This window comes from Schistocerca americana, chromosome 2 (genome assembly GCF_021461395.2).
Source record: "Schistocerca americana isolate TAMUIC-IGC-003095 chromosome 2, iqSchAmer2.1, whole genome shotgun sequence".
NCBI classification, from domain to species: Eukaryota; Metazoa; Arthropoda; class Insecta; order Orthoptera; family Acrididae; genus Schistocerca; species Schistocerca americana.
The window spans coordinates 1,022,654,153-1,022,669,884 of NC_060120.1; the positions used below are offsets into that span (position 1 = coordinate 1,022,654,153).

At 45.1% G+C, this 15,732-nt stretch overlaps 1 protein-coding gene across 1 annotated transcript in view; it reads right to left on the bottom strand.

Annotated features, from left to right (window-relative positions):
- The window catches only part of LOC124594639 (farnesol dehydrogenase-like), a 65,939-nt gene that overhangs the window by 37,338 nt on the left and 12,869 nt on the right, over positions 1-15,732 (bottom strand). The window contains exon 2 of the mRNA XM_047133006.1: positions 5,430-5,601. Coding sequence (XP_046988962.1) covers positions 5,430-5,601 — 172 coding nt within the window. The remainder of the gene's footprint in view (positions 1-5,429; positions 5,602-15,732) is intronic.

Below are 15,732 nucleotides of genomic sequence, written 5' to 3' on the forward strand. Positions count from 1 at the left end.
AAAAGGAGCCTCATAGGGCCAGATGGTCATGCAAAGTATGTGATGTCGGATTGTGCCTAACAGATAAAAAAACTATTTTTTGAAGTATTAAGAAAAGCAGAAAACAAGTGTTGTATGTTATGTACTTTGAAATTTTGCATTAAACAAAACTCCTTTTTTGTGACACCACTTTATTAAAAAAACACGTGTGAAAGAAAATGTAACATTAATAAAATATTAAAATTAAAAATTAGTGGATTTTTGAAAGACGTAGTACAACCCCTTGCGTCACAGTGGTTTCGTAGTGAAACCACCTATGTATATTTTTTATAAAAATTGAAAGATTTTTAAAAATTTGTAATGTGCTCCAGTAATGCAATAAAGAAGGGTAAGATCAAATTTCAGTGCATATAAAGTCCAAAAGTATTTGTGTGACTCAAAGGGTTAAGCAAAAGAAACGTTAGTAGTTTTATTTCAAATAAGGAAATTGACAATACTTAGCTTTGAAATAACAATGGTGTCGTGACGGGTGGCATGCAACGTGAATCCGAATCCTTTGCTATCTGTAATGTCGAAAAAAGCAGTGGATATGGATCATTAATAACTGATCTCGCTGCACTCTGTGCTAGGCCGTGCTTACACTCTGCGAGTGCTGTCCACAAATATCTGTCCGAGGCTGGCAGGAGCCACGCTTATATTCACTTCGGCTCGATGCCACCTCAATCGTGGTGACGTACAGGTCTGCGCCCTATTGGCCGATTTCGTTTCACCGCCTTCTTTTCTCTTGCGTTCCTCATCTTTATTCCGGCGTTCGTGGTTACGCCAGAACAGTCAGCGTGCGAACCATTCAATGAAACATCATCGATATGGGCTTTCGGAGCCGAGGGCCCATTCGTATACCCCTGATGACTGCACGACACAAAGCTTTATGTCTCGCCTGGACCCGTCAACACCGACATTGGCCTGTTGATGACTGGAAACATGTTGCCTGGTCGGAAGAGTCTCGTTTCAAATTGTATCGAACGGTGTCCAAGGAATAGAAAAGCAACTGGAATCACTCAATAGAAGAAAGTCCACTGGACCTGACGGGATACCAATTCGATTCTACACAGAGTACGCGAAAGAACTTGCCCCCCTTCTAACAGCCGTGTACCGCAAGTCTCTAGAGGAACGGAGGGTTCCAAATGATTGGAAAAGAGCACAGATAGTCCCAGTCTTCAAGAAGGGTCGTCGAGCAGATGCGCAAAACTATAGACCTATATCTCTGACGTCGATCTGTTGTAGAATTTTAGAACATGTTTTTTGCTCGAGTATCATGTCGTTTTTGGAAACCCAGAATCTACTATGTAGGAATCAACATGGATTCCGGAAACAGCGATCGTGTGAGACCCAACTCGCTTTATTTGTTCATGAGACCCAGAAAATATTAGATACAGGCTCCCAGGTAGATGCTATTTTTCTTGACTTCCGGAAGGCGTTCGATACAGTTCCGCACTGTCGCCTGATAAACAAAGTAAGAGCCTACGGAATATCAGACCAGCTGTGTGGCTGGATTGAAGAGTTTTTAGCAAACAGAACACAGCATGTTGTTATCAATGGAGAGACGTCTACAGACGTTAAAGTAACCTCTGGCGTGCCACAGGGGAGTGTTATGGGACCATTGCTTTTCACAATATATATAAACGACCTAGTAGATAGTGTCGGAAGTTCCATGCGGCTTTTCGCGGATGATGCTGTAGTATACAGAGAAGTTGCAGCATTAGAAAATTGTAGCGAAATGCAGGAAGATCTGCAGCGGATAGGCACTTGGTGCAGGGAGTGGCAACTGACCCTTAACATAGACAAATGTAATGTATTGCGAATACATAGAAAGAAGGATCCTTTATTGTATGATTATATGATAGCGGAACAAACACTGGTAGCAGTTACTTCTGTAAAATATCTGGGAGTATGCGTGCGGAACGATTTGAAGTGGAATGATCATATAAAATTAATTGTTGGTAAGGCGGGTACCAGGTTGAGATTCATTGGGAGAGTGCTTAGAAAATGTAGTCCATCAACAAAGGAGGTGGCTTACAAAACACTCGTATACTTGAGTATTGCTCATCAGTGTGGGATCCGTACCAGATCGGTCTGACGGAGGAGATAGAGAAGATCCAAAGAAGAGCGGCGCGTTTCGTCACAGGGTTATTTGGTAACCGTGATAGTGTTACGGAGATGTTTAATAAACTCAAGTGGCAGACTCTGCAAGAGAGGCGCTCTGCATCGCGGTGTAGCTTGCTCGCCAGGTTTCGAGAGGATGCGTTTCTGGAAGAGGTATCGAATATATTGCTTCCCCCTACTTATAACTCCCGAGGAGATCACGAATGTAAAATTAGAGAGATTAGAGCGCGCACGGAGGCTTTCGGACAGTCGTTCTTCCCGCGAACCATACGCGACTGGAACAGGAAAGGGAGGTAATGACAGTGGCACGTAAAGTGCCCTCCGCCACACACCGTTGGGTGGCTTGCGGAGTATAAATGTAGATGTAGATGTAGATGTATAGAGACAACACCATGAACCCGTGGACCCTGCATGTCGGCTGGTCCATTGTGCTTCTCAAGTTTGGTAGGAATATCGAACAATCAGGTTTACTTCTAGACGTGACAGTAACACTGATAATCCATGGTGCATTTTGAACTATGAGCTAGAGTTGCAGTAGTGCTCATGTGCGCATTTTTGCAACCAGTTTTCATTTACTTAGATTAATTTAATGTGTGGTACAAAGATAGGACTAAAGTCATCTACTAAACTACAATATATTGAAATAGTGCCAATAAGCGAGCTGCATGTATTTTAATTAGCAGTACAAACAACTTACTTGTGGAAATATTTATTTTGAGGGTCCAAAGCGCTTGAAAAGTGTCCCAAACCTTACATATTTTAAGAAATAACACAATTCTATTTTCCTCGAATTTGCGTAGAGATCTGTAATTGTACTTTCATGTTACGGTAAGAAGGCTAGCCGTGTGTGTTTTGATAAGTTTTACAGAAAGTTTAGATGTAGAAATTTTCAATTTGAAGGTCCGTTTTGCTTACAAAGTGCGAAAAATCACACACACACACACACACACACACACACACACACACACACATATATATATATATATATATATATATATATATATATATATATATATATATAATACAATGTACTTGTTGTATTACAAACACTGCAACGGGGCGTGTTATAAATAAACAAATAAAAAAATAACATTTTTTTAATCGAATTTTTGTTCAGCTCTGTAATTATACTTGCATATTACTTCGGTACATAAGTAATACATACTTGTGTGTGTGTGTGTGTGTGTGTGTGTGTGTGTGTGTCCTCGATAAATGATAAATAATTTTATCAAAGAGTTCATTTTCTAGATATCGACTCTATCTAGTTGCACCATCGTCCTTGGCGGTGTTTCAACTCTGTCATCGTCTTTGGTTAAAGATATGCAGTGTAAGTGCCACACCGCAATGAAAACGTCAAAAACCTTCTTCCTTCTTAATAGGGTGTTAGCTCAGTTTGTTTCTCTTTTGGCTGTGTTGCGTGTGCAAGTGTGTGCTTTCACACCACATATTTTTATTAGATGTTGGTGTTATTTAACTGTTGACTGTAGGAAATAGAATCTATAAAATTTAGAGAGCCAGTTGACACATATTGCAACGTGCGTCGAAAGTTTTTTTTTGTACACAACTTCTAGTAGGCCTGAGTTATTTGGAATGAGATAGCAATAGCTGCTATCAATATCATAGATTACATTTTTCTAATATAGTGCATATCTAATGTGATGTATTACCATTGTCCCTTCCAAAATTGTGCTTGGGAGCAATTTAGATGTGGAGATATTCATTTTGAGAACATATTTTGACTCACACCAAACACACATGTATTTAATAACATTCTTATATATACACTCCTGGAAATTGAAATAAGAACACCGTGAATTCATTGTCCCAGGAAGGGGAAACTTTATTGACACATTCCTGGGGTCAGATACATCATATGTTCACACTGACAGAACCACAGGCACATAGACACAGGCTACAGAGCATGCACAATGTCGGCACTAGTACAATGTATATCCACCTTTCGCAGCAATGCAGGCTGCTATTCTCCCATGGAGACGATCGTAGAGATGCTGGATGTAGTCCTGTGGAACGGCTTGCCATGCCATTTCCACCTGGCGCCTCAGTTGGACCAGCGTTCGTGCTGGACGTGCAGACCGCGTGAGACGACGCTTCATCCAGTCCCAAACATGCTCAATGGGAGACAGATCCGGAGATCCTGCTGGCCAGTGTAGTTGACTTACACCTTCTAGAGCACGTTGGGTGGCACGGGATACATGCGGACGTGCATTGTCCTGTTGGAACAGCAAGTTCCCTTGCCGGTCTAGGAATGGTAGAACGATGGGTTCGATGACGGTTTGGATGTACCGTACACTATTCAGTGTCCCCTCGACGATCACCAGTGGTGTACGGCCAGTGTAGGAGATCGCTCCCCACACCATGATGTCGGGTGTTGGTCCTGTGTGCCTCGGTCGTATGCAGTCCTGATTGTGGCGCTCACCTGCACGGCGCCAAACACGCATACGACCATCATTGGCACCAAGGCAGAAGCGACTCTCATCGCTGAAGACGACACGTCTCCATTCGTCCCTCCATTCACGCCTGTCGCGACACCACTGGAGGCGGGCTGCACGATGTTGGGGCGTGAACGGAAGACGGCCTAATGGTGTGCGGGACCGTAGCCCAGCTGCATGGAGACGGTTGCGAATGGTCCTCGCCGATACTCCAGGAGCAACAGTGTCCCTAATTTGCTGGGAAGTGGTGGTGCGGTCCCCTACGGCACTGCGTAGGATCCTACGGTCTTGGCGTGCATCCGTGCGTCTCTGCGGTCCGGTCCCAGGTCGACGGGCACGTGCACCTTCTGCCAACCACTGGCGACAACATCGATGTACTGTGGAGACCTCACGCCCCACGTGTTGAGCAATTCGGCGGTACGTCCACCCGGCCTTCCGCATGCCCACTATACGCCCTCGCTCAAAGTCCGTCAACTGCACATACGGTTCACGTCCACGCTGTCGCGGCATGCTACCAGTGTTAAAGACTGCGATGGAGCCCCGTATGCCATGGCAAACTGGCTGACACTGACGGCGGCGGTGCACAAATGCTGCGCAGCTAGCGCCATTCGACGGCCAACACCGCGGTTCCTGGTGTGTCCGCTGTGCCGTGCGTGTGATCATTGCTTGTACAGCCCTCTCGCAGTGTCTGGAGCAAGTATGGTGGGTCTGACACACTGGCGTCAATGTGTTCTTTTTTCCATTTCCAGGAGTGTATATATTCTATTGATTTCAAACTATTTGGTATTTTCAAATGCTCTTAAAATCGCTTAAGATAATGCAAAGTGTATCCCTTACCTATGAGGCTAGTAAATGGGAATGTACCCGATACACCAGCGTTATTGATCAGGATGTCGACCCCACCCAGGTTGTCCTTGACCCACTTGAAGGCAGCCAGGATGCTGGCTTCGTCTCTCAAATCCCCGGCAATCGCGTGCAGCTTCCCTGGGGCGTCCTTGACTGCCAGCTCCTGTTGTGAGGCAGAAACAAGTTACTGTCTACGTGGAAAGAAGGAAATAAGGAAAAGAGATCTTTCACTCTGGTGCAGTTTAGTTTTTAATGTTTTGATCTTCACGTGATTGCGATCATCCGCATGATCATGTAAAATTTGTAGGAAGACAGATTTACGTAATGTTTTGACGTTCATGTATCCGTTACAGTTGTACTTGAAAATCGTTTATTTGGATAAAATCGTCCACACGGTTCGCGTTTCAGGATGAAAATCCGATCTTGAGGCTCTGCAAGAAATGACAGGAGCTAAGAGGGATGCTACAGGGTCGGGAAAATAAAACGAATGACAATATTAAAGGGGGAGAAAAAGCCCTAGAGTTACTTCTAACAGCATGGAGCAACTGCCCATACAGCCGGCCGAACCTTGGAACATATTTACACAGTCTTCATTCCTGACAGAGTGCTTAGCAGAGGTCAGTCTGGTCGTGGTCGTAACTGGCCACCCAGGTCACCGGATCTGTCACTGTGCGATTACTTTGCGAGGGGAGCCCTAAAGTCTAAGGCGTACCGCAACAACCCTCAAAGTCTTCAAGAATTGCAGCAGAACATTTCGGATGAGGCTGCAGCAATTCCAGCTGACCAGCTTCGATCCGCCTTCAGCAACTCTTGACCACGACCCAAAAGGGCCAAGGTCATGAATGGTGGTTACTTTCAACATGTGCTGCAGTCAGGTTGATACTGTATTTAATTTCCTCTGCTGTATTTCTTTGTATGCTGGAACTCTGTTCTCTGGGTCACTTTAATTTGCCCTCACCCAGTATATATTATTCATTAACATTAAAGAGGTGCATACAGATGAACATCAGGTCATAAAATGGTTCAAAGGGCTCTGAGCACTATGGGACTTAACATCTGTGGTCATCAGTCCCCTAGAACTTAGAACTACTTAAACCTAACTAACCTAAGGACATCACACACATCCATGCCCGAGGCAGGATTCGAACGTGCGACCGTAGCGGTCATGCGGTTCCAGACTGAAGCGCCTAGAACCGCACGGCCACACCGGCCGGCCATCAGGTCATACCTGGATTGCGTATGAGACAATCGTACCAGTGTTGTAAAAATTCAGCAGGTTTATCAAGAAGCATGCGAGATACCACGCGGGTGAGATATAAAAAGGTTCTTTCGGCTAACCAGCATCACACCGGACAAAAGTGAAATAAAACTGGCGGGCTACGAGTAGGTCTCGTGCATTGAGGGTTCAGTACAAAACGTAATTATGTATGCAGACAGTTCATTCAGCTCGGGATTATAGAATCTCTACAACTTCTGCCTGTTATCGACACTGACACTTTCAAGATATTGGTCTCAGACATCCACAGTAGGTCTCGTGCATTGAGGGTTCGGTACAAAACGTAATTATGTATGCAGACAGTTCATTCAGCTCGGGATTATAGAATCTCTACAACTTCTGCCTGTTATCGACACTGACACTTTCAAGATATTGGTCTCAGACATCCATAGGTTTTCGAGACACTTTTAATTTCAGTAATATTAATGTGACATAAAGTCATGCAGGAGACAGCCGACCACGATTATAATAATTAGCATTTCTCCAAGCAGGCTGAGTGAGTAGCAGTGGTAAAATTCAAACATGAGGCAAGGGATGACTTTATTGCTCATATGAATCGTTTTCGAATTTATCCATCATCGGATATCTGTGAGCGATTACTGCACGTAGACAAGGCGTTTCAAGATGTACGTGAAACAAACATTCGCGCACTACTCCTGTCTGAAGTCATTATCTTCCATCTCTCATTTCAGTTCAAGGCAGTTTGGTCCCATAGCAACACACCACAAATTTCAGTACAATGTAACACTCCAGTCAGTTATCTACAGTACAGAGTTCATATCATATAAATTTGCATTTGATAGCAAATTTCCATGTTTTGTAAATGCTGTCCTTGCCACTGTCAGTTTGCATTTTGTATTTTCTCTACTTAAAGTTTAACGGAATCAGATGATTTTTAAGTAACCTTGCACAATACTAAGTTAATTTCTTTTTATTTGAGAAAACTACTGGCAACAAAAGCAATTGAACACAGACTCAGTTCTACAGTTTCGAAAATATGATTTTATTTCGTGGAACTATAAACAGGCAATATTCATCAGTGTCCACTCTGTGGTGGATGCCTCGTTGTCGCTGCTCCTCGCCTTGTGCGAACTGCACTCGACGCTTCGGTGAGAGACTTGTCGGGCACCCTAAAATAACTTTTACCACCGAAATAGAAGAAGATGGCGCTATAGACTACCTTGATCTCACTATTAAGAAAGTTAATAATAAACATCAGTTTTCGATTTTTAGGAAACCACCTTGTACAGACAGTATCATCTATGCCAGTTCATGCCATCCTCCCAGATACAAAAAATCTTTCTTCTCTTCCATGGTTCACCGGCTCCTTCGTCTACCTTTAGACGAAAACGAAATACGTAAAGAACTTAGCATTGTAAAGCAGATCGCATTAGCTAACGGATTTTCTACAAACGGCGTCACGCGCGCGTACAACAGGCTAAAGAAACGTTTAACAAAGAGCAGGCACACCCACACCCACACGCAAAAGAGAACCGGCAAAGATAGAATGAACACTATTCCCATGAAATTTAACGGCAAAATGTCCCTGCAAATAGAAAAATGTTTTAAAAAGTCTGATGTCAGATGTGGCTTTCAGGTCAATAACACTATAAAACTACAATAAAACATAAATTGAAAGGGAACTATGATAAATTTGATGGCTCTTGAGTGTATAGGATCGACTGCAGTAACTGTGACAAATATTATATAGGTCAAACAGGCCGCTCTTTTAAGTTAAGGTTCAAACAACACTCACAGCCACGAAACAAAACGGCTTTTGGACAGCATTTGTCTGATACCCGTCATTCCATAGGGAGCATTGAAAACTACACTCCTGGAAATTGAAATAAGAACACCGTGAATTCATTGTCCCAGGAAGGGGAAACTTTATTGACACATTCCTGGGGTCAGATACATCACATGATCACACTGACAGAACCACAGGCACATAGACACAGGCAACAGAGCATGCACAATGTCGGCACTAGTACAGTGTATATCCACCTTTCGCAGCAATGCAGGCTGCTATTCTCCCATGGGGACGATCGTAGAGATGCTGGATGTGGTCCTGTGGAACGGCTTGCCATGCCATTTCCACCTGGCGCCTCAGTTGGACCAGCGTTCGTGCTGGACGTGCAGACCGCGTGAGACGACGCTTCATCCAGTCCCAAACATGCTCAATGGGGGACAGATCCGGAGATCTTGCTGGCCAGGGTAGTTGACTTACACCTTCTAGAGCACGTTGGGTGGCACGGGATACATGCGGACGTGCATTGTCCTGTTGGAACAGCAAGTTCCCTTGCCGGTCTAGGAATGGTAGAACGATGGGTTCGATGACGGTTTGGATGTACCGTGCACTATTCAGTGTCCCCTCGACGATCACCAGTGGTGTATGGCCAGTGTAGGAGATCGCTCCCCACACCATGATGCCGGGTGTTGGCCCTGTGTGCCTCGGTCGTATGCAGTCCTGATTGTGGCGCTCACCTGCACGGCGCCAAACACGCATACGACCATCATTGGCACCAAGGCAGAAGCGACTCTCATCGCTGAAGACGACACGTCTCCATTCGTCCCTCCATTCACGCCTGTCGCGACACCACTGGAGGCGGGCTGCACGATGTTGGGGCGTGAGCGGAAGACGGCCTAACGGTGTGCGGGACCGTAGCCCAGCTTCATGGAGACGGTTGCGAATGGTCCTCGCCGATACCCCAGGAGCAACAGTGTCCCTAATTTGCTGGGAAGTGGCGGTGCGGTCCCCTACGGCACTGCGTAGGATCCTACGGTCTTGGCGTGCATCCGTGTGTCGCTGCGGTCCGGTCCCAGGTCGACGGGCACGTGCGCCTTCCGCCGACCACTGGCGACAACATCGATGTACTGTGGAGACCTCACACCCCACGTGTTGAGCAATTCGGGGGTACGTCCACCCGGCCTCCCGCATGTCCACTATACGCCCTCGCTCAAAGTCCGTCAACTGCACATACGGTTCACGTCCACGCTGTCGCGGCATGCTACCAGTGTTAAAGACTGCGATGGAGCTCCGTATGCCACGGCTAACTGGCTGACACTGACGGCGGCGGTGCACAAATGCTGCGCAGCTAGCGCCATTCGACGGCCAACACCGCGGTTCCTGGTGTGTCCGCTGTGCCGTGCGTGTGATCATTGCTTGTACAGCCCTCTCGAAGTGTCCGGAGCAAGTATGGTGGGTCTGACACACCGGTGTCAATGTGTTCTTTTTTCCATTTCCAGGAGTGTATATGCGTATTCTTCACAGGGTGGAAAAAGGCCGTGCTCTTAATTTGCTGGAAGAACTTGAAATCAATAAAGCAAAAAATAGAGAGCCGGATAAGCTGCTTAACTGGCAGAACGATTTTGTGTCCAATACCTACTTCGCTTTATTAGACAATGTTTTACCCTAGTCACTCCACGCCTCTGTTATTTATAGTGTGTTCGCAAGTTCTCCTAGTATTGAGTATATCACACATTTACTTCGTTTTCATACGTTTTACGCATGACTCTAGTAGGTTCTTGTTCCTTCTTTATTCATTTCATAGACTGCATTAATCAGATAATGTAAATCACCCACTGTTATGGAATTTTATCATTCTTTACTTGCAACGAAGTACCGCAGGGTACGAGGGGGCCCTCTACCGGTCACGTTCCTCCAACTACTTCCCGCCCGTGCGGAATTCTAGAGTTAGCGCTAACAGAGGGCGCTGATTATGTGCAGAACTATATTTCCTTTCATTTGTGGCTCCATTAGCGATTTGTTTTATGTTGTTTATATAACCCGGTGCCATATCAACGGTGTTTAATATTTATGTTATTGCCTAGAATATTGGCACTAGAGCACAAGTCAACCACTGTTTTTTAACCCTTCGTCTTTTTAACAATATTACTTTTCTCGTGTTCTTTTTATTACTTTTTACTACTGTAACACTTTTTATACTTTATAAGCTTATTACAGATTTTAACTATTGTATCCCCCCTTTTATTTTCGCTGTTTCAATTAACTATTGAAAAATAGTGTATGCTGACATTAGCGACATCTGGTCAACTTACTACACAAACATCTTGTGGCTACTGTACGACAGTTAGTTTTAAACAGTAGTACTACTGACAACATGACTCGTGCATGTGATGTGATTTATATGTATTTGACGATGCTGGTGCTGATTCCGCATTTAACAGTTTAGTATGCCACTATGGCTGCAGTGCATTAGGACTTTGATTTTATGAGACAGGTATGTCTCTTCACACTTAAAGCGCACAAGTAAAATTTTGTCACTACTACCTTTTCAATATGTTCTATGTATTGTTCTTAAGCTGTATACAGTTTGCGAGTGTATTTATATTTTTCCCATTTTTGCTGCAGATCTGATGACGGTCATTAAAGACCGATACCGGTAATCTGTTAAACAGAAAAGATTGTGACCATAGACGTAAATTAAAGGACACTCAGCAGATTCTGCCGAGAACATCTTCATTTCTTATTACTCCAACTAATTGTCAACATTCTTCCATGGTCCCGTACCTCAAACACTTTGAATCCCTTTTCCCACTGTCCATGATTAACTTTCATTGAATACTGTACCCCAAACGTACATTTTCAGGAATGAGATGAAATGATCATATAGCACTGATGGCCAGAAATCCCCACCTGGGCAAGCTCGGCCGCCGCGTTGCAACTCTTTTCAGTTGATGCCACACAGGGCGAATTGTGTGTCGATGGCGATGAAATGATGATCAGGACAACACCCAGTCCCCGACTGAGGAAAATTTCCGACCTGGCCGGGAATGGAACCTGAACCTGCTGCGTGGCAGTCAAACGCACTGACCACTCAGCTAAGGGGGTGGACACATTCCCATACGGGTAAATTTATTCCTCAATTTAGGTCCCATGTTTGATACTAGTAGACTTCTTTCTAGTGGGCATCCCCTCTTTGCCTTTCATGTCTGCTTTCTACAACTCCTTCCTCGTCCGCCATGTTGATTGCATCGTAGCAAAATTCCATCATTTCTTCTTCTTCGTGGTCCCCAATTTCAACTTTAACTTTATCGCTAACCTCAGTGCTACTATTTCTCATTACTTTCGTCTCTCTTCCGTTCAGTCTCAACTCACAAAGTCTGCTCATGAGATTGTTCATTCCATTTTAATAGACCCTGCAGTTCTTCCTTTCTTTAACTGATTATAGCAATGTCATCTGAGAATATTACGGTTAATATTATTTTTTACCCTGATTTTTAAAGCTACTCCTGAATGTTTCATTTTTTTCCCATGATTGCTACATTAAGGTATACGCTGAACAGCAGAAGAGACTACATTCCTGCCTAATAACGTTCTTTATCGAAGCACTTTGTTCTCTGTCTTCGAATCTCTCTTACAAGTTATTGCCACCAAAAGAGGTGGCACAGCAGTTAACATAATGGACACGTATTCAGGGGAGCGACGGTTCAAATCCGCATCTGGTGATCCAAATTTAGGTTTTCCGTGATTTTCCTGAGTCGCACATAGTAAATCTCGGGATTACTCCTTTGAAAAGGGCACAGCCGATGTGATGCGCAATCCTTTCCTAACGCGAGCTTGCGCTCCGTCTCTGCTGACGCCGCTGTCGACAGGACCTTAAACTCTTGATCATCTTTCCTCTATTAGTCCCCGAATGTGATGGAATTTTCATTTGAAATCCCACAAAGGCGAATAGTTTTTCTAGAGTTTGATGAGGCAGATACTTTCCTGTTGGTTCATGGTCTCCCGTGCAACGAGTGACGACTTTCACACCTCGCGAAATTAGGGAAGCTAAGCTCTTTGATAATGCGCCAAAAAGTCTTCCGAGACTGCCTGAACGCGAAACAGCCTCGCACAATACGTTTCGCCGTGGAGACCAGGTCATATCTGCTTCGAGAAGCTGTATGCGTGTGTGTGTGTGTGTGTGTGAATTTTTAAACGACCAGACTGCTGAGGTCATCGGTTCCTAGACTTACAAACTACTTAAACTAACCTAACTAACTTATGCTAAAAACACCGTACACACCCATGCCCGAGGGAGGACTCAAACCTCCGCGCGGCGAGAGGCTGTCTCCTGTAGCGTAAACGCACCTTAGGAAATTTCACCATGTATGAGACTAACCCAACTTCGTCGAATGAACAGAAATGTTGCAGCCTCACATCTAAAACCTTGTGCTTAAATATTGAAAATATGCACGTCAGACATAGACAGGATGGTGGGACAATATTCCACTGTCAACTCTGTGAAGGAATATTTGTCAAAAATAGCATGTTTTGTTTTTCACACAATTAAAGCATCATGAATGATGTTGTCGCATGGTACACACCTAGTGTCTGCTGTATAATTTATATTCGCCGGAGCGTCTGCCGTTTAACTCTTCACACAGGTTGACGCAAAGCACGATGGTCTGCGCAACGTTTTGGTGAACGAGACACGGGTGCAATCCATGCGCCGAATGACAAACCTTTTTGTACACTGCCGAGTCTTAGAATGTACCATTAGGCGACCTCTAGAGAACAATGGCACATTCTGACACTTGACAGAGTACAACGAAGGTGCTCATTTGGCGCATGGATTGTACCCGTGTCTGGGTTACCAAAATGCCCACAGACCATCGTGATTTGCTTTAACCTATGTGAACAGATATATGGCAGAATTTCTACCGAATATAAATAATACAGCAGGTGCTACGTGTGTATCATGTGATAGCATCACTCATGTTGCTTTGATTGTGTGAGAATTAAATTTAACTCTTTTTAAAAGCATTGGCTTCACTGTTACTTCTTTCTCCTTACCTTTGTAAACAAAGCTTGCATAAGCTTCGATACAATCTGGACATCATGTTTTATTGTGGCACTTTGATTTTAAGTGTGTCACCATTTGATCGCTTCTATTGTGGCCGGTCGTTACCTGAGTATCATGCATAATATCATATAGTGCTGATTAATTACAGGAATTCCGATCTCCATAAGCGGTTTCCGTGTAGCCTGTTTGGCCAGCCTGTCAGCAAGTTCATTGCCTGGGATGTCGTCGTGTCCCGGGGTCCAGACAGACACCACAGAACGAGTAGACGGCTCCAGGGCATAGATGGTCGCTACAAAAGAATGGCGAGGGTAGCACGGTCGATAGCTTGGAGGCTGCACAAGGAGTCAGTACAGAGAAGAATCGACTCGCCAGGGCATGAGCGGATGTGCTCAAGAGCACGACATATGGCTACCAGCTCTACAGTGAACACACTGCAGCCATTGGGCAAGGAATGCTGTTCAATATGCCCTCTGTGAACACAGGCGAAGACAACATGACCATCAGCTACTGAGCCGTCAGTGTAGACCACTTCAGAGCCCCGTGGCATGGCAAGAATCGAGAGGAAGTGACAGCCGAGAGGCGCGGGCGTAACTGAGGGCTTAGAGCCATGCGAAAGGTCCAGACGAAGCCGCGGCCTAGGTATACGCCATGGAGGTATAAGCAGAAGTAGCCGGAGGGGAGATGGTAAAGGAAAGGACTCTGATTCACATGGAAGTGATCGGGTACGAACTGTGATCGTAAGCCCTGACCTGGGTCGCACATGTGCGAGATGAACCGCCGTGGGTGGGAAAAGGAGACGGTAATTCGGATGCTCAGGGGAACTACGAATGTGTGCAATGTAAATGGAATTTGCAGGCCAGTCTACCAACTGGACATCCACTGACTGGTGACGTCTGGACTTTTCAGATGAAGCACCATTTTATGCTCCATTGTTCAGATGGTCGTTGGCGCGTACAGGGTGAAACATCTGAATGCAAATGCCCTGCAAGAATCGCTAGAAGATGAATGTTTTCGTGGGATCTCCTTGGTGACCTCGTTATTCTAGAGGGAACATTGGATCAACACAATTGTGGATCTATCCTTGGGCACCTTGTCTACCACTAGATACAGTGTGTTTTACCTCTTACAGAGCTCACAGTGTACGTGCGTGGTTAGCAGACCAGCAGGATGATTTCTGTGTGTGTGTGTGTGTGTGTGTGTGAATTCCTAAGGGACCAAACTGCTGAGGTCAACGGTCCCTAGACTTAGACACTACTTAAACTAATGTAGGCTAAAAACAACACAGACACATACACACCCACATACATACACACACACAAACACACACGCACACACACACACACACAAAAGCATGCCAGAGGGAGGGGTCGAACATCCGGCGGGTAGGGTCGCACAATACGTGACATGGCGCCTCAACCCGCGCGGCTGGCACCATGGTAAATTTACCGTAGTCCTCTGACCACCACGTCTTGCGTTAAACCAAGTGGATAATCTATGGAACCAATTTATTTGGGGTGAGCGCCATTGATCCTCAACCGAGAAACCTTGAGCAGCTGGCCACAGCATTGGAGTCGGCATGGGTCCACATTCCTGTTGGTACATTGCAGAAACTCATTGACTGTCTCCTTACACGTCTGGCGGCTGTCCACGCTACAACAGGTGGTTACCTAGGTTCTTCGCAAAAGGCCACATTAAAGCGACTAGACAGTGTTCACCTGACTTACAAGATGCTTGTCGTAATTAATGTATTTCAAAAAGTATCGAATGCCTGTTTATGCGAAACAGAATTTTTGTCTGTAACATACACTGTTCCCAAACTCAGTAGAGTACGTAACGGGACCGAGCGAGGTGGCGCAGTGGTTAGCACACTGGACTCGCTTTCGGGAGGAGGCGGTTCAAACCCGCGACCGGGCGTCCTGATTTAGGACTTCCGTGATTTCCCTAAATAGCTTCAGGCAAATGCCGGGATGATTCCTTTGAAAGGGAACGACTAACTTGCATCCCCATACTTCCCTAATCTGACGGGACCGATGACCTCGCTGTTTGGTCCCCTCCCGCAAATCAATCAACTACGTAACGACAGAAAGATAAGGTATATCTGTAAGCGCGCTGCATGATCAATCCCTAGTTAAGACAGATAGACATGGGCGAAACGTATCATGGATTTTGTATATGCCGTTGACTGCATCTTAATAAAGTGTATTCGATA